Consider the following 26395-nt stretch of genomic DNA (forward strand, 5'->3'; position numbering starts at 1 on the left):
TCTTCCCATGGGATGAGTAAAAAAATCCCAATATTTTGACAAATTCCAGCAGCTTGGCAGAAAAGGGACATTGGGAACGGCCCTGGGATGACGCAAACGGTTCAGGGCCTCACCTGGATCTGTCCAGGACCGATGTAAAACTTTTTCAGGATATTTATCAGGAAGTGCTGGACTTCAACCCACGGATAAATGCTGTTGGATCCATCCAGAACGATGATGATGTCCATGTAGGTCTGGCATCCTGTGGAAAATCCAGGGATTTATTAAAAGTGCTCTTGCAAAGGGACAGGTTTACGGCTGCCCTTCCAGCCAGGTACTTCCTCTCAGGATTTCTTGAGGAAAAAGAAAAAAATCTTATTTCAATAATTTGGGAAAGAACTTTGGGCTCCAGCAAGGTGGGGAGAAGCCACAGGAATCCTCTCTGCTGTGCAAAGATGGGATCACTTCCTAGGAATAACACTCAGCGGCATCATTTGGGATTCAGCTTTGGAATTTGATCCCATTTAATATCATTCCACACTTCAAAGAGGAGCAGGATCCGGCTCCGTTCCTCCCGCAGAGCCGTTCCTGATCCCTGAGTCATTCTCAGCCCTGCCATGGAAAGCAAGGCGGGCATTTCCTCCCTTCCCATGAAATCCTCAGCTCCGAGGCAGCCAAAAGCCCCGGAGGGGACCCCAGGGCTCAGCTCTGCAGCCGGAGCAGGAAGGATTTAAGGATTTTTTCCAGTGGGGAAAATTGCTCAGGATCATCTCAGTCTTGCTGAAGTTTTACAGCATTCCTTGGAAAAGTGCTGGATGATCCTGGATTTCAGAGATTTATCGGCTGCTCTTTCACCACACAGGTTTTTATGGATGAAAGAATCCATGGATTGGAGTCACTCATGGATCACTGGGATCCTCTGCGTGCCTCCATCCCCATCCCATCCCGGGAATCAGGGAGAGGAGCTGACCCTGCATCCCATTAAATAAACACTTCCTCAAACTCCCTAAAATCCCAATTATCCTTTGCAGCAAGGGCTGGAACATAACAAGGGAAGTGACAGCGGGAATTTGATGATGCCTCTACTGCCTTGATCCCGAAAATCCCATTTTTCCAAGCCCCTCGTTATGCCCTGGGAATTTGGTGATGGGTTCTGCCTTTCCTGCCTCGATCCCCCCAAATCCCATTTTTACCGGTCCATCTGCCCTGGGAATTAACCAACACCAGAGGGGTTCTGGGGCTGGGGAATCACATCCCATGGGATGAGCAGCTCCCAGGAGCAGGACAGCCTTCTGGGAATCCCTCCCAGCTCCAGGAAAGGCAGGAAGCTTCACTTCAACCCTCCAAAATAAAATCCCGGCTCCAAATTCCCAAATTCCAACATGTTTAACTCCTGGTCAACGAGGGCTTTGTTTTGTGCAGCCAAAATGGGATTGGAGCTGGGATGGGAGCAGGGATTGGAGATGGGGTTGGAGCAGGGATGGGAGCAGGGATGGGAGCAGGGATGGGAGCAGGGATCTCAGTCCTCACTCTGCAGAGCCGGAGCCACGGTTCTGGAGAAGCGGAAGTTGGAGTTGACGCGGGAACACATCCCCGTGGTGTAGTAGGAGCTGCCACACTCGTGGGACCACAGCGGGCTGCAGGCCTGGCGGGGTAAAAAAGCAGGATTTGGTTGAAAGGATCCCTTTTCCATGAATGTGCTTTATTTTAATTCAATTTTTTCCCCATTTCACTTAATTTTATTTTAATTCAATTTAGTTCTATTTTATTACATTCTATTTTATTTTATCAATACATCTCTATAAATCTCCCTACATTCCATAAACAAAAACCCACCAAGAGGAACCTCCCAACACCTCCCTGTCCTGCCCCACGTTCCCGGTGCGCATTCCCAAATTCCCAGCCCACATTCCCAGGAATGCTGCTCACCAGGAAGCTGCTGTCCCTGGGGTTGGTGGCCAGGCTCAGGCCCAGGCGCATGTTGTCCTTGCGCTCCGACACGTTGGACAGCGTCACCCGCCCTTGGGAGAGAGGCTGGCATCAGGGACATTCCCGGGAAATCTGGAATGCCCCCTGGAATCTCCGGAGGAACCGGGAATTGTGTGCCAGAGAGGAATCTCTGCCGGCGTAATTCTGGGTTTTGGAGATTTTTGGCAGATGAGAAAAGACTTGGAAAACCCAACATCACCCGCCCTTGGGAGAGAGGCTGGGATCAGGGACATGCCCGGGAAATCCGGAATGCCCCCTGGAATATCCTTAGCAACTGGGAATTGTGTGCCAGAGAGGAATCTCTGCCGGCTTCACTCCAGGTTTTGGGGATTTCTGGGAGGTGAGAAAAAATTTAGAAAATGTGGGTTTTTCCTACATGAACAGCCAAGGAAGGAAATTTTTTTTGGGAATGAGACTGGGAGCTGGAAAGGAGGAAGCCCCTCGGAGGGCTCAGCTCCTCATCCTGGATTCCCAGGGAATCCCTGTTCTTTCCATGGCACAGCCCGGAAATCGGGAACAGCCCCAGAGCAGCCCTGTCAATCCTAAATGGGATTGGTCACCGAGCTGTGTCCCAAATCCTGATCCAACTGTTCCTCTGGAAAACGCAGCTCCTCATGAGCCAGAGCTCCCCCTTTGGGAAGCAAACTGGGAATCATGGAATAATTTGGGAATTTAAAGCCCATCCAGTGCCACCTTCCACCATCCCAGGGTGCTCCAATCCCCATCCAACCCGGCCTTGGACACTTCCAGGGATCCAGGGGCTTCTCTGGGAATTCCACCTTCCCAGGGAGGAACCCCTTCCCAATATCCCTTTTTCCAGGGATAATTTGGGATGTGTGGGACTGGAACGCCGTACCCAGGTTGAGCTTGGTGCAGTTTCCGTGGCTCTCACTCAGCACTGGACACTTGTAGACGTCTCCGGTCTTCTGCTGCCCGTTGGACTCGTACGGAGCTCCCACCACCAGCCTGCGGAAAACACGGAGCCGTCAGCACCGGGAATCCCCCGGGAAAAAGGATTCCTCAGCCACGATTCCCAGATTTGGGAGTGACAGCAGAGGGCCCCAACTTCAGCGGAAGGAAAGCTTCTCCTTCTCTTCCCGCTGGAAAGAGGAAAAAGTTGGGAATGTGACTCTGGCACCTGGAATTGTGGAATTCATTCCCATCAGCATCAAGGAACGGATTCACGGCAGGGAGGAAAAACCCAAACCCATCTGGGAGCACCCGCAGGAACAAGGAAGCAGCTCCAGGATGGCACCAAATCCCTCAGAATCATTATGGATTGTCCCTTCTCTCCCCTGCCTATGGAGGAGCCTCTCCGTAGGGCCATGGAATGGTTTGGGATGGAAGGGACCTTAAGGATCTTCTCATCCCAACCCCCTCCACGGGCAGGGACACCTCCCACCTCATTCCCAGAACATCTCCAGGACATGGATGTGGAGACACTTCCATTTCATTCCCAGGACATGGATACGGATGCAGGATTCCAGCAGAAGCAGAAGGAATAACAAGGAGCTGGTGGAGCGCCTCCAGCAAATCCCACTGGGATCCACAAGGAATTTTCCCCCGGAAAATCCTGGAAAAGGGAATTTGCTCCAACCCGGAGTTGTTATGAACAGCCCTGAGCTGAACATTGGGATCTCCAGGGGTGGGTGAAGAAATTGGGAAGGAGTTTTCCCAGGGAAAACCCTGGAAAAAGGAATTTTCTCCAAGGTGGGGTTGCTACAAGCACTGGTAGATGAACACTGGGATCTCCAGTGGAGGGAAGGAATTTTCCCCAGGAAAACTCTGGAGGACGGAATTTGCTTTGATATTCTGAACATCAGGAACTGAACATTGGGATCTCCAGTGGGCATTGGGAATTTTCCTGCTCTCCAAAAGAAGGGAGCTGCTAAATCCCACTCCCCAGCAAGGACACCAACTTCCAGCTGAGATATTTTTGGGACATCCAAACATTTTTCCCACTTTTTCTTGCCCACAGCATTCCAACCCGGCAACCCAAAAGCAGGAAGAGCTCAGGACCTAAGGAATCCATCCCTTCATTCCAGGCTATCCCAAAAATCCTCTGCACCACGAGATGTTAGCAACTCCCGCTCCCAAAATAAATGGGATTTTTTTATTTTTATTTTTTAGCTTCCCAAAAATCTTATGGATGCAACCGTCCCAGTCTGGATCTCCAGATAAACAGGAGCTCTTTTGTTCCACAGGGCCCTTCCCAGCAGCTGGAAAAGCCACCGGCACAGATGTTCCCTGTTAGACCAGGAATTGTCATTCCTTAAAAATGTTGCTGCTCCAAAGACAAACATCCCATTCTTTTATCCCAAACCGGAATCGCTCACCCAAGGAAAAGCTCCCGAATCTGATTCTCATGGAAGCACTTCCTGAATTACGGCTTAATGTGGGAATTCACAACGGGAAAATCATCTCCAGCTGGAGCTGTCCGCAACGGCATCCAGGAAAATCTGGGATTTTTCAGGAATTGGCTCGTTTTCCTGAGGCTCTCCCACACTCCCACATCCATTTGGTTGTGGAGAGGAGGGAAAAGGTGGAAGATCGGGAAGGGGAATGGGAAAACCTTGAGGATGAGGAGGAATAAAGGTGGAGGCTCCATGGAAAATGAGGATCTCCTGGTGTAATTCCCAATTCCCAAAGAATTTCAGATACATGGAATTCCATGAACTTCTGGGAGCAGCTCCAGCTTGATGTGCCCCCCATCCTGCAGGGAATCCTCTTGGAGACTTTTCCATGAATTAACATTCTCACATTAATATGATTACACCACCCATTAATCAATATTCCCAAAAAACCAGTAGGGTCGGCTCATCCCTTTGGGATGACGAGGCAAACCCAAAGGAAACCCAAACATTCCCAGCTTTTGCCATGAATGAGGAGCGGCTGCGGAGCTCCCGAAGCCGGAATTCTTGTCTCCCAAAAAAACAATGGAATTGTTTTCCCTTTTCGGATAAATGGGAATGATTCATCAGCTGGAGCTGTCAAATCCTTATGGAAATTGGCAGCTCGGGAAAAAGGCTTTTCCAGCTGTTTGGAAGGTGTTTTTAGGGATGCTGCTCCACTCTTCCTTTACTTGGAAACTCGGGCTAGAAATCCTGGATTTTTCCTTCCAAAAGCAAAATAAAATTCAGGGATTTGGGATGGGTTATCCCAAATTCCCAAAAATATCCAAATAAACCAGCTCATCCCAAGAAAACTGGAGCATCCTGCTATAGAAGGGAGACATTCCTGGTGTTTTCTAAGCTTTTCCCCTCCACACATGCTGGGATCATCCCAAGTCTCCCGATTTTTCCCTGGATTCCCAAGAAGGAAGTGGTTCCTGCATCACAACTTGGCCAAAAACGGAGGCTTTGAAAGAAAACCAGAACCAAACAATTCCTGCCTCGCCTCCCTCTCCGTTCCCTGCTCCCGGAGAAAACAAAGGGAAAAAACCCAACAGGGATTAAGTGGGAAAAGCTCTGACTGCTCCGAGCTGCCTGAGGATGGATTTTTAACTTTCATCCCCAAAACATAAGGAGAGGAAAAGCAGGAATACCCCAGGATACTGCTCAGTGCTGGGTCCTGATTCCCAGTTTTCCAGCCAGACTGGGAATGGGATGTGTCCACGCCTGCAGGTTGGGAAAGGCTCCAAACCAGCAAAATCCAGGAATTCTGGAATGGTTTGGGTGGGAAAAACCTTAAAGCTCATCCCATTCCAGCCCTGAGCTCCAGGCCCTGATCCTGAACGATCCCAGTCTGAGCCCGGCCGAGGGGAAAAGGAGGAGGGAAAAGAAAAAAAGAGGGAAAAATCCTTTGGCTGGATTCAAAGCCAGAATTGTGCTGATCTGGAAAAACACTTCCAGGGGTTTCTGTTTTCCGGCTCCTGCCAGAGGTTTTCTTGGCTGGAATTCTCCCGTGGCTTGGCCGCCGCTGGAGCGCTTGGAATATTTTGATGGAAGCGCAGAGAATTCCATAATGTCTGCTCCTGGCTCTCCCCCCGACCCTGGGATGCGGGATCTGTGGCAAACCACCCTATTCCCAGTTTTTTGGGGGATTTCCCCTTTTTTTGGCCTTGTTTTCAAGAAAATCCTGGAATGGTTTGTGTCATTCCAGCCCCACTTCCAGAGGTTGCTCCGAGCTGGATTTGAACATTCCAGGGATGGGGTGGCAAAAAAATCTGGGAATCAACAGTGGTTCTGAAGGAAACGGGTTTGTTTGGAGTGGGAGATTGGGAAAAGTCACCTGGGAAATTCTCTGTTTTACTGGGAATCTCCGGAGGGAAGCTGGAGATCCCACAGGACCCTGTGGATACAGATCCCAGAACAGCTCCGTGGAAAATCCCGGCTGAGCCAAGAACCATGGAGAGGCCTTGCCTGGAAACACCTCCTGAACATCCCAAAAAATGGGGGAAAAACTCCAGGAAAATTGGGAATGTGGCATTCCTGCTGCCCATGGTATTCCAGAGTTCCTCGGGCTGCCTTTGCTCCCATTATCCGCTGTTTTCTGGCATTTGGGATCCAGACACGGATTTGTCACCACTGCTTGTCCCTCTCTCCAGGATTCCTTGGAAAGGGAACTTTGGGATGCTCTCAGGGAGGAGTTTTGGGATCAGAACTTCCCTTTGGATAAATGGGATATGAGGCTGGAATAGGGAAAGCTCCCCAGGAGCATCCAGCATCCCAAAAAATTCCAGGAATCGGGCTCCAGGTGTCCCTCTCCAGGACTCCTTGGAAAAGGAACTCCAGGACTCTCCCAGCCACAGCTCCTGGAATGATGGGGAGCGCTCCGGACAAACACTTGGAAGGGGGCGATGAAAGATGGTGGGAATTTTTTTCCCTTTTTTCCCCGCTCTGGGGCCTGCAGGAAGATTCTTCCCAAATTCCATCAGATTCCAGGCTGTGTTTGCCCCAAACATCCAGGAACTCCCATTCCCATGAGAGCTCTCAGGTTTTAAGGGATACACATCCTGTTTGTGGGAATTCTGCTCATTATTCCCAACAAAACCCATCCACAGTGTCCAACCTGCCAGGATTTGGGATTCAAACCCTCCAAAACCCCTTCATCCCCCAGGAATTCCTTCTCCTTATCCCAAAATTGTCCCAGCAGCACAGGGAGTTCCCATTTTTCCCAGTTTTCCCAAAAATCCCCAGTTTGGACGCTGGGAATGCTCTGATCCCATAATTCCAGCACCCCCTTTCCCTGCCCGCTCCAGGAGCGGGAAGCTGCCATTCCATGGAGCTCCAGTGGTTTTTGGGATGAATGCCAGGCACCTGTTGTCATCTTTTCCATCCCCACTCGGAGAAGGCACCTCCAGCTCCACGGAAAAGATGGAAAAAGTGTGGAAAAGGAGGTCTGGAAACCCCTCACTGCTCTGGAAAACGCCAGAGCAAAATCAAATCCCACATGGATGAGCTTTGCCAGCCTTAAATATCCAAGTGGAATTTTCCCCCCCCCAGAGTTTAATAACCCAAATTTTTTCCTCACAGATTTTCCTCATGGATTTTCTGCGCTCTGGGATGCACTTCCATGAGTCTGGGTGGTTCCTTGAAAAGTCTGGAAAAGGGGAAAATTCCCAACTTCCAAAAATACCTGGAAAATCCAATCTGCTTGGAGCCACTCCAATATTCCTTTAGAAATATATGGAGAAAAAAAAAACATAAACACAAAATTCTTGGAATCCGTTCCCAAACAATTCCCGGCAGCCAAAAGCAGCATTAAAAGGCTCAGACTGAAGGAGAGGTGCCAAAATCCTCGGATTCCGCGCTTGGAATTTGGCAGCTGGGCCCCGGCACATCCATGGCCGGGATTCTGGGAGAACCACGGAGGCTCTGCTGTATTCCAGTGGATTTTGTGGAATTCTTTGGGACGGGATTGGAAGATGCTCAGTGGGAATTGGGGTTTCAGGACATTCCCTTTCCTTCCGTGTCCTGCCAGCTCCTGGAATTATCCTGCACCTGGAATTGTCCAGCGCCTGGAATTCTTGTCCAGCTCCCTCTGCACATCCATGGTTTTTATTCCAGAGGTTTCTGGTTGCTCTCAGATTTCTCCATTCTTCAGCTGCATCCACTTTTTTCCTTGGAATTTTTTCCCACTCAATTGCAGATTCCAGCAGCGTTGTCCTGAGTTTTTATGTCCGTGTCCATCCAGAGGATCCCGCTGGAAAAAATTCCATTTTTCCAAGCAGAGGAACCAAGAGGAGGAAAAACTAGAGGTGGATCCTGCGGATGTTGGCAGGAAAAGTTGGGAAAAGAAGCCAGGGATGGTCTTTGGTCGTGCTTGGGAAAGCAGGAAAAACTTCCTGGTTTCCAGGGAATTCAGCCCTTGGCCACCCCATCAGTGGTGATGACTTGGAAAAATGGGATAAGAGATCCCAAATATCCCAGAAATTGCAGCCCCTCAGCTGGGATGGAGCTAAAACAGCTCCTATGGATACAGCTGGGATGAGAATATTCCCAAAATTGGGATTTTCCAGCAATTCCCTCAGAATCCCAGGAAACACTGAATTCCCAACTTTCATGCCAAGGCATCAGCCCTTCCATCGGATGAACAATTCCAATGGGAAAAACTCCCAGTCCTGGTGGAAAACGGGGCTGGGAGCCACGGAATGAGAGACCCCAACTTCCCAAATTCCATGGAATGGGAATCTCAGGTTCAGGGTACTGGAGGGTTCTCCAAAGGTGGCAAGGGTTGGATTCCAGAATTCCAGGAGTATCCATTGCATTAATTATGGGATTAAGGCTGGATTCATCCACCTGGGGGGCAGATCCTGAATCCCAGGGAATTCCATGGGGTTTGGAGCATCCGGATACGCCCCTGGAATGCACCAGAGGTCTCTGCCAACATCTGGGTGGGATCCCCTGGGATTGGCCCTGGATTCATCCCTGGGATCAGCCAGACCCACCCCAAATCCCAAACCTGAGCCAATCCCAGGCTCATCCCACATTCCCGATGGATCCATTCTCCAGGCCCTGGCTCCTCCAAGCAAATTGCAAAAACCAGGATGGCCTGGACCCAAATTCCAGACAGGATTCCAGCCCTGGGGAGCTCCAAGGAATCGTGATCCAGCCAGGACACTCCTCCACACCCACCCTTCCCAAATTCCCAATATTCCCTTATCCCACCGAAAATTCCTCTTTTCTTAAGGAAAACCTTTCCTTCATTCAGCACCTCCAGGAGCAACCACATCCTGGGAATTCTGGAGGGGATTTGGGGTGATTTGTGTAATTCCCACCGAAATTCCCTCTGGAATTCCCGGTTTCCTGGAGCCCACTCACCATTTCTTCCCGCCGATGTCGTGCTGCTGCACCGTGTATCCAAAAAAAGCTTCCCTGGATCCCGCGATGATCTGGGGCCTCTTGGTGTCGATGTTGAAGGAATTCCCAAGTCCTGGGGAAAAAAAGGGAAGGATCCGTCAGCCAAAAAGCTAGAAAACACCAATTCCACATGGATGAACTCGGAATTCCGAAATCTCAGAGAGGTTCCAGCCATGGGATTATTCCAACCCCAGCCCCGCTCCGGGTGCTTCCATTTGGGGTTGGATTTGATGATTCCAGAGGCGCTTCCAACCTCGCCCATCCCAGGAAAGCTGCTCTCGAATTTTTGGAGATGCTGCAGGAACAGGGATGGGTTGATCCATTCCCATCCCAGCCAGGATGGGAATTCCAAAGCATTCCAGCCCCATCTCATCTGCAGCTTCCCAAAATTCCACTCTCCATCCTGGAGTTCCCAGGGAACATCCAGCCCTGGGGATGGAGATCAGAGCTCATTTAGGATTCAGAATTCCTGGAATTCAGCCCATTCCCAACCCTCAACACCTCATCCTGGGAATTCCCTGGAGCCAGGATGGGAAAGGGAAGGAGAAAGGAACTCCTCCCTGTGGAATCCATGGATTCAGCCACTTCCATGGGGATCACTGGATGGGATCCATGGAAAAGGGATCCCAGCCACTCCCAAGGGTTTTCCCAAGGATCCAAAGCTGGATTCCCATTCCCTGTGGGAGCAGGAGCTGAGGAGAGGCAGCTCCAGAGGGGGATATCCCTAAGGATGGAATTTCAGCTGGGACAGGGCGATTTTTGGGATTGGTCCCTTCCCTCTGGAAAATGCTGCTTCCCACAGAACAGCGGGAGCAGGATCCACGGCATCCCGATCCCGGGATTCCGGGGCTCACAGGGGACAAATTCCAGAGAAATTCCCTTGAGCAAAATTTGGGAATTGTCTGGCAGCTCCTCCCTGTGCCAGGAGCCAGATCCAGGTGGGAAATTGGGAAATCAGGAATTCCTCCAGGAGTGGGAATTTTGGGAATGTTGGAGATGCTATCCATGGGAACAGAGGGACATCCCAAATTCTGGGATAGAGCAGCAGGATGGACACGGATAACCTGGATACCCCAGACTGGATTCCCTGAATTCCAGGTAAAACCTTGGAATCCTCCTCCAGGACAGGGATGGGATGCTCACTTTGGAATTCCTCGGGATATAAAGGAGCTGTCGGCAGGAAAATTTGGCACTGCTCCTTCCCAGGCAGAAAAATCCAGGATGGGAATGTTTGGATAGGCAGGAATGTCGGAGAAAAAGGGAATGTTTGGAATCTTAGGAACAAATCCGCTCCTGAAGCAGGGAATGGAGGGATCCGGCCATGGATTCCAAGGAAAAGAACTTCCAAATGATCCAGAAAGAAATTCTAGAAAGCCAGGATAAAAAACCTGGGATAAAAAAAACCCAGGAGACAGGGATGAGAGCCAAGATATTTTGTGGAGCGTTGACCTCATTTCACATCCCAAAGAAATGAAAACCTCGGGAGAGAGGGAAGCTGGGATTGGCCATGGAATGATGGGAAAGGGGGAAGGGCATCAGAGCACCCTGGAATCAGAGGGAATTTTGGGAACTTCGGATTCCCAGCGAGAAATTCCAACATCCAGAAGAGTCTTGGATGCAGAGGAAGGATCGGACAGGATGGGATGGATTTTCCTCTTAATTTTCCTGGATTTTGCATTTGATTCTTGTCAGGAAAAATACTGGGAAACAAGAAAATCTGGGAAAGAAGGATGGGAACAAAATCCACCTTTCCTCCAGGGTAAAAATCAGGATAGAAAGAAGTCCTGGAAGGGAAATTTCTGGGATGGGGATGATTCCAAAGGTACCGGCACCAGGAAAATGGGGGAAAGAAGGGGAGAAGACTGGGGAAAAAATTGGAAAAACTGGGGAGAAAAGGGGAAAATTGCCCTGAATCCCTTGGGATTCCCAGCTGGAAAAGGAACTCTGGGAAGTGCCTGGAAGCTTTCCCATGATTCCCAACCCTGGTTCTGCTTCCATGAAAATTTGGGGCTGGATTTTGCTGCCTTTGCCCCAGAGTTTTCTGATTCTCCGGAAGAATATCCCGGTTTTTCTTGGACTGCCAGGAAAATCCAGCTTTTTTTTCCCCTGGCTTCCAGCACTGCCGGAGCTCAGGGTGGAATTCCTGAAGAGAGAGAATATTGGGCTGAACAAGGAAAACTTTCTAAAGGATAAAGAAATTTTGGGAAAGAACTCTGAGAAGCAGCAGGGTGGGCTTGAATTCCTGGGAATCCGAGGGAATGCTGCCAGCTGCCAGAGTTTGTCATTGGCTTTAGGGAAAATCCCGGGATTTGGATGGGAGGGCCGGGAATGCTGGGGATGAACAGAAGCTCAGTCATCCTGGAACATTCCTGCCTTCCCACAAAATTGTTTCCCAAAAAACCATTCCTGCTCTCCCAAAATTGCTTCCCAAAGCTCCGGAGGGGCTTTGCTACAGCAGGACCTTGTGTTTGCAGAATTCCCACAAAATGCCTGGATCCAGAAACACCCAGGGACAGGAACTCCCCAGGATGGAAATCCCTGTGGAAAATTCATGGCCAGAAAAATTCATGGATGGGGAAAAAAATCTGGGAGAGAGGAGGGAAAAGCAGGGAATGTTTCATCCCAAGGAGCAAATTCAGGGATCATTTCCACACATCCCAAGGCAGAATTCCCAAATCCCCTTTCCATGATCCCCCCTTTAATGACCAGCACTGTGTCCATGGGGGAATTTCCCGGGAATCGGGCAGCTCCCAGGATTTTTCCAACATCCCATTCCAGAGCCACATCCATCCCTCCGTCCACACATGGATCCAATTATTCCAGGAAAAGCAGCTCGGCCGCGGCTCCCTTGAAAGGATCCCCCGGCAGAAAGGGAAAAAAAATCCCAAAAAAGCGCCAATCCCATAAAAACCCCGAGCAGCCTGGCGCGTTTTCCAGCAGGAAGTTTGGGAATGTTTGCAGCTGGAGGAGGCGCGAGCCGGTGGCCGAGCTCCTGGCAGTGGGGAAAAGCGCTTTTTTCCCGATTTTTTCCCGGTTTTTTTCCCATTTTCCCTCTCACTTTGGCGGCTCCCAGAGCGGGTGGATTCCAGATGGGATTAAAGCAGGAATGGGGAGCCGCTTTTCCCAAGGAAAAAACGGGGGGAAAAGCAGAAAAATCCATGCCAGCCCCCCGGAGCAGAACGGGAGAAGCCGCAGGATCAGCTCCTGGAATTAAACTCCGCCTAAAGCCTCTCCTAAATTTAACCCCGAGCATTCCCGGTTTTCCAACGGGGCAAACCTCAGAAAAGCTGGATTTCGGGAAAAGGGAGCGTTCCTTCCCCCCCAGTATCCGATCCTTTGGGATTATCCCGATTAATCCCGCTCCAAGACCGAGGAGGGACCGGGAGCTTCCCGGGAATTCCAGGATCTCCATCCCTTTCCAGCAGCCTCCAGCTCCCAGCAAAACTTTTCCAAGAGCCGCGTGAAGGTTTCTCCAGCGTTTTTTCCAAGCCATTCCCGTTTTTTTGGGGGGGATTGGGATGGGCACTCACCGGGCAGGAGGCAGAGGGAGCAGGCCAGGAGAATCCCGCTGGGAATATCCATGGAATCGCCGGCTGCCCCAAACCCCGCTCCCGAGCATCGGCGGGACTGGGAGCTCCGATCCCAGATCCCGTCCCTTATCCCAAACTTTTCCCGGCTCCCTGACAGCGGGAGAGCGCTGGGAGGGAGTGGGAGGGACCAGGGAACGGGGAGGAGGGAAAGGATGGGAATGGGGACGGCCCTTTCCAGCCGGGACACCCTTTAGGGAGCGGATTCCAGGTGGGAATTCCAGCCCGGAATCAGCTGTGCCAGCCGGGAATGCCCACCTGGAATCGGCTGTGCCAGCTGGGAATGCCCACCTGGAATCAGCTGTGCCAGTCGGGAATTCCAGCCTGGAATCAGTTGTGCCAGCCGGGAATTCCAGCCTGGAACCAGCTGTGCCAGTAGGGAATGACCACCTGGAATCAGCTGTGCCAGCCGGGAATTCTAGCCTAGAATCAGCTGTGCCAGCCGGGAATGCCCACCTGGAACTGGCTGTGCCAGTCGGGAATTCCAGCCTGGAATCAGCCGTGCCAGCCGGGAATGCCCACCTGGAACCCTGGGATGAGGTGCAGCAGGAAAGGATGGGAATGGGGACAGACGCCTCCAGGCCGTGCCACCCTTTAGGGAGTGGATTCCAGCCGGGAATTCCCATCTGTAATCGGCTGGTCCAAGTGGGAATTCCAGCCTGGAATCAGCTGTGCCAGCCGGGAATTGCAACCTGGAATCAGGTCTGTGCCAGCCTGGAATGCCAGCCTGGAATCAGCTGTGCTAGCTGGGGATTCCAGCCTGGAATCGGCTGTGCCAGCCGGGAATTCCCACCTGGAATCCCGGCCTCTCCTGGTGGGATCCCACAGGGACGGGAAGGGTTCCAAGGGGACACCCGTGTCCAGGTGTCACCTCCTCCGGGAAAACAGGGAAAACTGGGAGAGAGGGGAGAGGGAAAAACTGGGGGAAAAGGGGGAAGGCTGGGAAAAAGTGGGATAGAAACCTGGGAAGAAAAGTGAGGGGAAGCTGGGGAGAAAATAAGGGAAAAACTGAGAAGAATGGGAGGAAAAAACTGGGAGAGAGGGGGGAAAACTGGGGGGAAATAAAGGGGAAAAACTGGGAGAGGGGAGGAGAAAACAGGGAATGTTTCATCCCAGGGAGCGAGTTCAGCTGGATGCAGATCTGGGAATGACATCAGCCATTCCCAAAGGGAAGATCCCGTGTTTTTCCCAGATTAAAATCCTTGGATGACTCCTCAAAAACCCTGGAGGAGGAGGAGGCTGCTCCGGCCGTGTGCTCCCAGCTGACCCCCGGATCCAGGAAAAGCTTTTGTTTGTTTGGAAAAACCTCTGGACAGCAGGAATTCCTCATGGAGTCATGGAATGGGGAGCTCATCCCATTCCAACCCCTCTCCATGGGTGGGAATGGCACCCACAAATCCCTGGATCCAAATCCCAGCTCCTCCAAATCCCACGGGATTTTGTGCTTCCATCTCACCGCGCTCCCGACCTCCCTTCCCTGTTTTTTGGGATCATCCCAGCAGGTTTCTGGATTTTTCCAGGCTCCAGCTGTTCCCGACCTGTGGGAGGCGTCCGGCCTTGGATGCGGCTGCCTCGGGAGTTTGGGAAGAGCCAGGCTGGAAACCAGGAATGTAAACACAGGCCAGGAATGACAACAAATTCCCAAATCCCCAGATTCCCAGATTTCAGTGCAGGAGGAGCTGGGGAGGTGGGGCGTGCAGGGATTTTATCCCACTCCAGAGGCTTTTCCCACTTCCTAGGGAAAGATGGATGCTCGGGAACAGCAAACCCCACTGCAGAGCTGGATTTGGGATTGGGATTTGTCCCTCTGGATACCCGGGAGCAGCTCCAAGCCGGAGCACGTGGATCCCTCATTCCCGATCCAGCAGCTCTGCTGAGCTCAGAGCTCCGGAGAACTGCTCCAAAAAAAAAGTTGGAAGCAGAATTCCAGCCTCTCCCACAGCATCAGCTCTTCCCAGAGCCAGGAAAACAGGGAAGCAGAATTCCAGCCTCTTCCACACAGGAAAACAGAGATCACCCCCATCAAATACTGGGATGGATCCCAGGATTATCCTCCCAAAATTCTGAGAAGGGTCCTTGGATCTGCTCCCAAAGTTCTGGGAAGGATTCTGGATCTAGCTTCCCTAAAATATTGGGATGAATCCTGGGATTTCCCCCCCAGAATCCTGGGGTCAATCCAGGGATCAGCCTCCCAAATTCTGGGATGGATCCTGGGATCAACTTCCCAAAAATTGTGGGGTGGATCCTGGATTCAGTGTCCCCAAAATGCTGGGATGGATCCTGGGATCCAGCCCCCAAATGCTGTGGTGATCTCTGGGATCAGCCCCCAGAATTCCGGGATGGCTCCCGGAAAATGGGGCAGGACTGGCAGATGGGGGGTGGAAATCTTGGGAATTCTGGTGGGAACGAGGAGCTCTGGGGGAACAAGGAGCTCCCATCATGGCCCTTTCCAGGCCCTGCTCCCATTCCTGGGAATTGTGGGAATCCTTGGCTCAGTGGGAGGCGCTGGGGGGCCCTGGTCCCCTCCCTGTCATCCCAAGGAAATTTGGGAATGCTCCTGGAGCGAGGGGAAAACCAGGAGCCGAGCCAAAGGTGTCGGGTTTGCCTTTAAAATTCCCGGTGGAGCCAAGTGCCGAACTCATCCATCAGACATCGGATCCAGGCATGGAAAACGCTCCTTCAGTTCTCCGGGCTGCCTGCCAACAGGATTCCTGCCAGGAGCCTTTTCCATGCTCCCCTCCGGCTGTTTTCCGAGCTGCCACCAGATCCCACAGTCTCCAAATCCAGCTTTTCCCCGGCAGACGGGAACGGGGCAGCCATAAATTCCCTTTTCATGGAATTCCACATCCATGCAGGAGCCTGGGAAGCCCCAGGATGAGGAGGGGTGGGAAAGGAGCCCCCAGTGGAATTCCAGAGGTTCAGGTGGGATTCCCACTGGGAGGCTCCGTGCTGCCCTCATTCCCATTCCAGTGGACATCACTCCCTAAAATTACGGGATCTGAAAACTATGGGAATTTTCTGGAAGCTCCCACAGCTCAGGGAGTCCATGGGATCCAAACGCTGTTGGATTGGGAATGTCCTCCATCAACCTGAATGTTGGTGCAGGATTTATCCCAAAATTTTTTCCCACTTTTCCCCCTCTGATTCCTTGAGCTTTATCCATTGGCATTGGAAAAAGAGGAATTTTGCCAGATAATTCCAGGGAATCACCACAATTCTCAGTCTGTGACAGATGTTGGGAAAATGTTGGATTTAGGAACAGGGACCACCCACACAGGGAGATTCCCACCTCAGTCCGGCTGGATTCCATGGAATTTTGTAATCTCCTTGGATTTTCCCATTAATCCCTTGTTCAATCCTCTCCTGCCGGGGTTTCCTGGGATCCCACAGCTTCCTCTTCCTCCATCCCGCTGCTTTTTCCACTTCCAAATAAATCCGAATGGGTGGAAAATAAGGAAGCTGGGATAGACACTAAATATAGGTACACAAAAATTATGGAATCCTGGAATGGTTTTGGTGGGAATGAACCTCAAACCCATCCCATTCCATGGGCAGGGACAATTCCCACTATCCCAGCTGGCTCCAAGCCTTATCCAACCTGTTCTTGGACACTCAAATTCCCCAAATTCCTCACTTTTCCTCCAAAATCTCTTCCCTGGGTCTCTTGCCTTGCTCCCTTTCCGTCATCCTCTCCCAAGCTTTTCCCATCCTACGGAATCCATACTCCATCCCCAGGAATTCCCAGTCCTGGTGGTCTCCAGAGGATTGGAAGCTGAGGGCACCACTTGGATTTGGGAATTTCAGCTCCCACTTCCCTCTCCTGTTCCTTTGGAAGCGATTTTCCATTGGGAAGAGCTTCTCCCCCAAATTCACACTTCCCAGGAATTCCCAATCCTGGTGGTCTCCAGAGGACTGGAATCTGAGGGCACCACTTGGAATTGGGAATTTCAGCTCCCACTGGGAGGAGCTGCCTCGCCTCCGAGCCCTTCACCCCTTGGAATTTTCATTTGTGCTCCACATTCACTTCATACTTGGAACGAGCCAAGGCGGCTCCGAATTCCCCTCCCAGTGAAAAATCGGGATCTTTTCCAGGGATAATGGGAACCAGCTGCCGGCGGCAGAGCAGACGGAGCTGTTTGTTCCCGCTCCCGGCGGAACAAATGGAATCATCTCCCTTTCAGATCCCGGGATTTGGGTTATCCGTGCGCTCCCAGCGCCAGGTATTGTTATTCCAGAGGAACTTCCATCCAATGGGACGAGCGCCCGGGCCTGGACTTCTCCATAAATTATCCACTCTGGAATCCAAACATCAGCCTCCGGATAATTGGCGGCTGCGGATATTCCAGGACTCTCCGGGTGCTGTATCCATGGTTTTCCCGTTCCTCTGTAATTGTGGGCAGAGCCAGGGACGTGCCGGGATTCGGCCACGCGGCTCCGGAATGTCCCGGAGCTGGAATCCCTGGAAGGGCCACGGCGGCAGCGGCTCCGGGGGCTTTTCCCTAAGGATCAGGTTTTGCCAAGGAGGATCATCCATCCTTCATTTCAGGGGGAATGGTGGCGCTGAGGAAGAGCTGGAAAAGCTGGAATTGTCCCAGCTGTCCCTGGGGGGGGTCGGGATTGTGCGGTAACGGAGCTCCATGAAAGGTTGGGATCAGCAATCCAGGGGAAAGATTGGGAACACAACATCCTATGGAAAGATTGGGATCACCAATTCCATGGAAAGATTGGGATCACTAATCCCATGGAAAGTTTGGGATCACCAATCCCATGGAAAGGGGATCACCAGTCCGATAGAAAAATTGGGACAACCATGTCCCATGGAAAGGTTGGGATCACCAATCCAGTGGAAAGATTGGGATCCCCAATCCTGCTCTGCTCTTCCCACATTCCCAGCCAGCCAGGTGGGAATTTTCCCGAGGATTTTTTTGAACCACTCACATCCAGCCCGGCAGCGCCAGGAAACAAAATCCCGGGATAACCCCAGGGTGGGGTGAGGAAAGATGGAAAATCATCCATGGTGGGCTGTGGATGCTGCAAGGGAGGAAAACGGGAAGGTTTGGGAATGGTTTCATTCCTTATCCCGGCTCAGATCCCTGATCCCGAGTTTCTGTGGAATTCCGCTCATCCCAAGGGTTGTCCCGGGTCCCCGCGGTGGCCACGCCCGTGCTCCCGGTGAGATTCCCATTCCCAAGATTTCCGCAGCGCTTCCCTCCCGGCTGCGCCAGGAGAGGGAGCCCGAGGCGCTCCCGGATCCAGGAATTCTCCGCTCCGGGAATTCTCCGCTCCACGAGGTCGCATCCAGCGGGATCCGCTCTTCCCATTCCCGGCACACCGGCCGCGGGTCGGGAATTCCAGGCGCGATTCTGCTCCCGAACTCTGGGAATGGGGTGCCTGGATCCAGTCCCGCGGGAGCAATTCCCGTGGGCCTTCCCGTGGGAATCCTCCTGGGCTGCGGGAGAACGTTCCAGAAGCACCGGCACCAACCCCGATCTCTGCTCCCGCTGGGAATTCAGGGATGATCATGGGAATTTGGGGATCTCTGCTCCCGATGGGAATTCAGGGGTCTCTGGTCCTGCTGGGAATTCAGGGATGCTGGTGGGAATTCAGGGATCTCCAGTGCCGTGGGAATTCAGGAATGCCGATGGAAAAGCCGGAATCTCCGGCGCTGATGGAGATCCTGCTCCAGCTGGAGGGGGCCGGGACGCAGCACCCGGATCCTGCTCGGTGCCAGCAGGAGACAGGAACCCTTGGAATTCCTTCCAGGTGCTGAGCATCCTCCTTTCCCGGGATCCGCAGCAGGATCATGGATGTTCCCCAGGAAAATAAATCCAGCTGGGAGCTGGAATGGGATCCCACCAAACATTCCAAGCCAGACCTGAGGCACAAAACCCCTGGGATGTTTCCCTGCCCTCCCCAGTATTCCCAAAGCCAGGATTTGGGATTGCAGGGCTGTCCTGGTGAGCCTGAGCTGTTTTCCTGACCATGCCAGAGGAATTCCCTCTGGGAAGGGAATTGTCCCATCCTTGGCAGTGCTGCAAATTCCCAAGTTCCCAAATTCCCAAATTCCCACTCCTCCCAGCTCGGATGAGGGGCTCCCCCGGCTTTCCCAGCTTTCCCAACTCCCAGCCCCTTTCCCAACATTTCTGGGCTCCTCCCAAGCTGCGTTTGGGGTTTGGGAGAGGCTGGGATTTCCCCCAGCATGGAAAATCGGGATCCATCCATCACCAGATTCCCGGGATGCTCCCAGCTCCAGGTGCCTTCCCAGCCTTCCCTTCCCCTCCTACCTTTCCCAGCTATCCCAGCTCAGCTCCCAGCTTTTTCCAAGTTTTCCGAGTTTTTCCAAGCAGTTCTTTGGGATAATCAATTCCCCCTCTGGGATGAGGCAGCCGGGATACGGAGCTGCCCCAAGTCTTTGGAAAACCGGGATTCTCCTCCTCCAGCTTTTCCAGGCCTGGATATTCCCTGTCCTGAGCTCTGCTTCATTCCAAGCATCCTCTCAGGTCCTTTGGATCCCGGGAAAACCGAGGATTTTTGGGAAAAGGTCACGGCTGGGTGGGTCGGGATTTAGCAGTGGCTGATGTCATTAATTCCCTGTTAATTGCATTAACCTTTCCCATACTTTCCAGCCCAGCTCACGTGGTTTATCCTTAAAAATAGTTGATTTTCAAGGAATATTTGGGATTTTTCCTCCTTTTGTTATCAGATCCATTGGTTTTTTACAGGGATGCTTGGAATAAAACTCATCTTCCTTTATATTCTTGGTGGAATAATCTCCTTATAAAGGGAAATCCTTGTTTTTGGGGCTGTGCTTTTCTTCCAGGAGGATTGGGAATGCCTTTGGAATTGGCCTGGAGCTGTTTGAAAGAAATGAAATTCATTGGAGGAAAAAATAAATTAAAAAAAATTAAAACAAAAAAAATTAATCCTGGAGAATTCCAGGCCTGGGCTGTACCCTGGTTCCATTCCCTGGAAACAAGGAGATAAAATGGTTGATTTTTCCCCCCCTAAATATTTTTCCTGAGTATTTATCTGTCATCCTGGAGATTTTTAACTTTTGGGAGGAAATTCCCGGATTTGGGGCCTGCGAGGTGGCAGAGCCACGTGTGGCAGGGCTGCTCCTCAATTCCTTTATTCCACTTTAGAATTCCCCAGATTCCCCCAGGTTTCTTTGGAACCGATGCCGTTGGGAGCTGGATTTCCTTGGTGGGGAGAGCAGGAGTTGGGATAAAATTCCCCAGGATTTGTTCCCTTCGGGGCCTGGATTTTGGGGTTATTTGGCCACATCGATGTCCTGAATTATTCTGAAAATGGAGCTGCCAGCTGGGCCTGGAAGAGGGAGCTGCCAGCCCTGCTGGTGTCACTGTCGATAATAAAAACAGGGTAAAAAAATCTCCTTTTCCGTGCAGATGGATCCTTCTGGCTGCTGCAGCAGCCTGGAATATCCCGGAATACCGAAATATCCACGGATCCTTTCATTTCCATGGATCATCCACCCCGTGCACCGCTGGCAGCGGCCGAGGCCGGGCCTGGGATGGGATGGGATGGGATGGGATGGGATGGGATGGGATGGGATGGGATGGGATGGGCTGGGCTGTCAGCTCCTTCCCCGCTCAGCATGGCGCCGGGCGGAACCGCGGCTGCCAAAGGGTTAAAACTGAACCGGGGCCGAACCGGGGCAGCCAAAGGGTTAAAACTGAACCGGGGCTGGACCGGGGCTCCCAAAGGATTAAAAATGAACCGGACCCGAACCGGGGCTCCCAAAGGGTTAAAACTGAACCGGGGTTCCCAAGGGTTAAAGCGGAGGTGGCAGCGGGGCTGTGGAAGGGTTAAAGCGGCGGCCGCGGAGCGACACCGGGGTTACCAAAGGGTTAAATCGGAACCGGGGCCGGACCCGAACCGGGGCTGCCGAAGGGTTCGATGGGACCGGGCTGAGCAAGGGTTAAGCGGCGCCGGCCCCCCCGCGCCGTGCCGGGCCGTGCCGTGCCGTGCCGTGCCGTGCCGCTCCCCCCGGGGGCGGTGCGGGGCTGACATCACGGCCCCGCCGCGCCGAGCACCGGCCGAGCTGCGGGCAGCGCTCGGCAGCGGGCACACCCCACCCTCCTCCTCCTCCTCCTCCTCCTCCTCCTCGCTTCTCCTCCTCCTCCTCCGGCTCCTCGCCCGTCTCCGCCGGCGCTCCCCGCTCCGCCGGCCGCGCCAGCCGCATGCCCGTGCCGAGGTAAGGACCGCGCTCCGCCGCCCGCAAGGTGCCGGCCCCGGCCCGCAGCCTCCCCGCCCGGCCGAGCCTTCCTCCTGCCGCTGCCACCCGCGGCTCCACCGCGGCCGAGCCCCTCCCGCGGCCGCTCCGGCCCCGCAGCTCTGCTGCAGTTTTAACCCTTGGAGGGACGAGCACCCCCGGGGCCGCCCCGGAGCGGGGCTGCGACCCCAAAGGCGCCGCGCATCGTCCGAGCGGAGCGTCCTGCCCCAAAAACGAGCATCGCCCGCACACCGCGCATCCGCCGGACCGCGCATCCCCCGCCCCAAACCGCGCATCCCCCAAATCGATCATCCCCCAAACCGCGCATCCCCCGCCCCAAACCGCGCATCCCCCAAATCGATCATCCCCCAAATCGATCATCCCCCAAACCGCGCATCCCCCAAACCGCGCATCCCCCAAATCGAGCATCCCCCGGACCGAGCATCCCCGACCCGCGCATCCCCCGGGCCGCGGTCCGGCCCTCCCGTCCCGGGGGTCGCGCATCCCCCGGAGCCCTCCCTAGGCCGCTGCTTCCCGGACCTCTACAGGTGGCTGGAAGGGCGTGGAAAACCTCGGGAATGGCTCCGGGAGCTCGGGGGAGGGGGCGGATGGGGGGGCGCAAATCCCTCCTGGAGCAGCTCCCGGATTCCTGCGGGGAAGGTTTTGCTCCCTGGGGGTTGGTCCCGTCGCTTCCCATCCCTGATCCCTGGGAATGGACCCCGCTCTCCCATCCCTGACCCCGCTCTCCCGTCCCCTGGCTGAGGTTGTGGCCCTGGAGCCATCCCGAGCCCCTGGATCCTGCTGGATTTGGGATTAGGGAGCAAAGGGGCCAATTCCAGAGGAGCTGTGGGATTTGGGATGAAGCCTGGGCCAATTCCAGACCATGGGATCCCTGGGATTTGGGATCAGGGAGCTCCACGCCTGTCCCAGCCCGAGGGTGTGGCACAGCCATGACTTTGGGAGGTCACCAGACATTCCAGGGAATCAGCCTTGGGAAAGGTCATGGGGTGGGAAGGGCCTGGAATGACCTCAGTGGGCTCTGGGAATGGGATTGATGATCCCATAAAAGCCCTGGGCTGTGACACAGTCTGGGAAAGGCTGGAATACTGGGAATGACACGGGGCTGGTGCACTGGGAATGGGAGGCAGCGGGACTGGAGCTGATCCCTCTCCAAATCCGGGACTGGGATGTGGGAATGTCCAAATCACCCCAGTGAGAACAGGGAGAATCCCCCCTTCCCTCTTTTTTTCCTTAGGAAAAACGTGTGGGATGTCACCAGCTCTGCCTTTGGGGTTGGGTATTCCCAGGTGCCATTCCCAATCCATGCCAGAATCCCTGGAAAAGTCTGTTCCCAGCAATTCCAGAGAGGGATCGATGAGCAGGCTGGAATTTGGGATATCAATCCACAACTGGGATCAAAGAACCCCAAATTCCCAAATATCCAGGGGTGCAGTTGGAAGCCAGGCTGGGAATTTGGAGCGCTCATTCCCGTTTTTTTTTTTTTTGGGATGGGAATGGGTTTATCTCACAAAAAGGCCCCAGGGATAGCACCTGCAGCAGGATGGGGAATTTTCTGTGGATTTTCAGGGAATGGATGAGCAAATAGAAAAGTTTTCTGTCTTCTGTCCCAAAAATTCCCTCTGCTCCATCCAAGCTTTCCCTATGGATTTTATTTCCTGCAATGTGGATTGATGAAATCCTAAGAAATTCCAGGAGCAGCTTCCTCACCTGGCCCTGCAGATTCCAGGCCTTTTCCAGGCAAAACTGGGACACAGATCTGGGGAATGCCAGTCCCTGGACATTCCCTGGATGTGGAGAGGGAAAAGGGGAGTGGACAAGGAGCTGTGAGAGGCTTTTCCGGGAGGGATTTGGCTCTCCGGAGTCAGCGTGGATCCGGGAAAAGCTCCGGTGATCCAAAGCTGCAGGGAACAGTGGGATTTGGGGATGGGAATTGTTCCCACAGAAAGGCAGGAAAAGGGGGAGCCCCAGGGAATTTCTGGATCTGCATCCTGCCCCAGCTGCCGGCCTTATCCGGGACAGGAATTTGGGATTCTCCTCCCACGCCGGGGCCGCTTCCCAGCGGAGCTGGAAACCCTGGATAAGCTTTTCCAAAGTTTGTAAATATTCCCAAGCAATTCGTCCTGGGAGGAAAATCCAGCTGAAAATCGGGAGCAGGCCCTAAAGCCAGCACCAAGAGCTTTCCCTGGGATTGGGAGGGCTGGGAAAGGCTTGGAGGGGGCTGGAATATTTCCTGGATCCATCCCTGTCCCGAGCCACCCCCTCCCTTCCCACGGGAAGGAGCAGCTGGAGCTGCAGCTCCTGGGGGAGTTTGGGACCAGGGGATAAAAATAGGATGGAGCTGGATCCATGGGAATGCTGGGAGAGCCCACACCTTGCTCCGGGAGCTGCCCAAATTCCCTGGAATCGTGGCATGGATACCATGGAATGGCCACTCCAGCTTTTTTTCCCGGTTTCCAGAAGGAATCCGGGATAATTCTTCTGTGCTGTGGAGTCCGGTTTGGTCTCTGTGCCTTGGCAAGGGAAAAGCATCCCAAATTCTGGGAATTGTTATCCCTCAGCCTGGATGACTGTCCCAGGAAGCTGAGGGAAGCAGGATCTGAGGGAGAAGGGATGTGAGTCGGGATGGGGACAGAAAGGGAAAGAAAGAGATTCCTTTGCCATGAAAATGGGAATCCTTGGGAGCAGACAGGTGGGAATATCCAGGTGGGAATATCCAGGTGGGAATTCTGATCAGGGAGGGGCCGGAGAATTTAACCTTGGATCAGGAGCTCCCAGCTCCCATCCATTCCAGAGGCTGCTCCCAAATCCCAAATTAACGAATTACTGGGATCTGGGGGCGTGGTTATTTTGGGAAGAGGGATTTGAAATGATTGGAATTTTTCCCGAAAAACACTGTCGAAAGGAGGATGCTCCTGGGATGATCCCATGGCAAAATCATGGAGCTGGGATCCCAAGGAATGAGAATATCCAAAGGAAATGGAGCCAAACCCAGATTCCAGAGAGGAAATTCCAACTATTCCCTGTCAGGATTAAATAAATGATGCCCTACAGAAGTTCTCCATGGCTGGGAGGTTGGAATGCCGGGATATTCCCGGTGGGAATTCTTGGTGTCCTCTGCCGCCTTGGAAGGGCAGATTTCATGGCTGGAGCAAATGCTGATCCGTGGAAAACTGATACCGGATCAATCGGTGGGGAGCTCGATGGAGTGGCTGGGCTGTGTTAGCAGGGAATTGGGATTTGGAGAACACGGATTGATTTCCCGGGAATATGGGATGAAGGCTTCTCCGGGGGGTTGCTAAAAATGGATTTGATGGAGCAGCCTGTCCTTGAGAATTCCAAAGGGGCTCCAGGAGAGTTGGAGAAAGATTTGGGATAAGGGATGGAGGGACAGGACACAGGGAACGGATCTCACTGCCAGAGGACAGGGATTGTTGGGATGTTGGGAAGGAATTCCTGCCTGGGAGGGGCTGGGCTGGAATTCCTAGAAAAGCTGTGGCTGCCCCTGGATCCTGGGAAATGTCCAAGGCCAGGGCTTGGAGCACCTTGGGATAGTGACAGAGAATCCATGGAATGTGGAAGTGGCACATTTCCTGCCTCATTATTTCTTAAAATCCTTTCCCTTTCCCTTTCCCTTTCCCTTTCCCTTTCCCTTTCCCTTTCCCTTTCCCTTTCCCTTTCCCTTTCCTCCTTTCCCCTTTCCTTTCCCCTTTCCTTTCCTTTCCTTTCCTTTCCTTTCCTTTCCTTTCCTTTCCTTTCCTTTCCTTTCCTTTCCTTTCCTTTCCTTTCCTTTCCTTTCCTTTCCTTTCCTTTCCTTTCCTTTCCTTTCCTTTCCTTTCCTTTCCTTTCCTTTCCTTTCCTTTCCTTTCCTTTCCTTTCCTTTCCTTTCCTTTCCTTTCCTTTCCTTTCCTTTCCTTTCCTTTCCTTTCCTTTCCTTTCCTTTCCTTTCCTTTCCTTTCCTTTCCTTTCCTTTCCTTTCCTTTCCTTTCCCCCTTTTTCTTTTTCCCTCATTCTCAAATTCTCCATAAAACTTGGGAAAAGCCCGGCTGGGGTCACCAGTCTTTGGGATCGCTGTGCCTGGGAACAGGGATAAGGAGCCATTGGAATCTGGGAAAGGAAAATCCCTGTTCCAAGACAAATTCCCCTCATCCGAGGCAACTCCAGCCCTCGGCTTTTTAATGAGTTTTAATTGAGATTCTGTGCAATTAATTGGGATTCCGTGCAATTAATTGGGATTCAAAGGAATTAATTGGGGTTGTTAACGGGGCCTGGCGGGATCGCCAGGATCCGTAACTGACACCCGGCCAGGCAGCTCATTCCCAACCCCCTTCCCGCTCTTTTCCATGGAATTTTATCAAACCATGAATAGTTCCATTCATCCCGGATTCCTATCTCCCGAGTCATTCCCTAAATCTGGCAGCTGGGGGAAAAACCATCTCCGGATGGAGGGAGGCAGCTGCTCCGGTGCCCCCCAAATCCGCGGATTCCGGCGCTCCCGGAGCCGTGCCAAGGCCGCTCCCAGAAATCCCGCGCTCCTTTGTTCGTGGCAAAGCCGCTGGCAAAGGCTCCAGCCATGGATCTCCGGCTGGAATGGGGCTGGGAAAAGCTCCGGGAGCAGAAAGGCCATGCCAGGGAAAGGCTGGAGCGCTCAAGGTGGTGTTGGAGAGCGGAAAAATTGGGATAAATCAGGATAAATTGGGATAAATAAACTGGGAGCTGAGCTGTGGGAGATCCAGTTTGATGGGAAATGTGGGAATGCTGGGAATGGTGGCAGCCACATCCCTGTATCCAAAGTTTTTCCAACCTCATCTTTTCCAAGCTCATCCAAAACCCAAGGATGTGTGTCCGTCCTCCCTATGGGTCCAGAATTCTCATGGATGAGCCCTCAGCTCAGTCCCGCTCATTCCAGCAGGAAAAGTGACTTTTCCCCCTCTCTGACTTCCCTAAAACCCCCTCGGGTTAGGAAAACTCCTGGAATGTTTTTTTTCCCTCAAGGAAACAGAATTCCACGGAGCTCAGCCCCATCCCAATGGGATTCCAACTGGGAATTCTCCTCTCTGGAAGTGGTGGTTTGTCCCAGCAACTCCTGCTGTGCAAATCCCAACAAACTATGCAAAATAATGATGGAAAACTGTTGGGAAAATTATGGAAAAATTATGGAAAAATTATGGAAATATCCTCCTGCGCCGAAAGCTTGGGAAGGGCCACGCTCCAGCAAAATTCCCTGTGGTGCATCCTGGGAAGCTGCGGGGATGTTTGGGATAGGGGGGCGCCAGGAGCAGGGATTG

The 26395-nt window shown here is 52.9% G+C and overlaps 1 protein-coding gene across 2 annotated transcripts in view; it reads right to left on the bottom strand.

Annotated features, from left to right (window-relative positions):
- Window positions 1–17567, bottom strand: part of ITGA11 (integrin subunit alpha 11) — a 41410-nt gene extending 23843 nt beyond the window's left edge. Inside the window, exons 1-6 of one of the 2 annotated variants that reach the window (XM_064388505.1) lie at window positions 16146–17567; window positions 9231–9342; window positions 2825–2934; window positions 1909–2000; window positions 1510–1624; window positions 114–241 (exon numbers count right to left, since the gene is read on the bottom strand). In XM_064388505.1, the coding sequence (XP_064244575.1) occupies window positions 114–241; window positions 1510–1624; window positions 1909–1959 (294 nt within the window). In that variant the 5' untranslated portion in view covers window positions 1960–2000; window positions 2825–2934; window positions 9231–9342; window positions 16146–17567. Of the gene's footprint in view, window positions 1–113; window positions 242–1509; window positions 1625–1908; window positions 2001–2824; window positions 2935–9230; window positions 9343–12799; window positions 13137–16145 lie in introns of those variants that run through there. The other variant, XM_064388504.1, reaches the window with a different exon arrangement.
- Between the last annotated feature and the right edge of the window lie 8828 nt (window positions 17568–26395).

This window comes from Passer domesticus, chromosome 14 (assembly GCF_036417665.1).
Source record: "Passer domesticus isolate bPasDom1 chromosome 14, bPasDom1.hap1, whole genome shotgun sequence".
In the NCBI taxonomy this organism is placed as follows: domain Eukaryota; kingdom Metazoa; phylum Chordata; class Aves; order Passeriformes; family Passeridae; genus Passer; species Passer domesticus.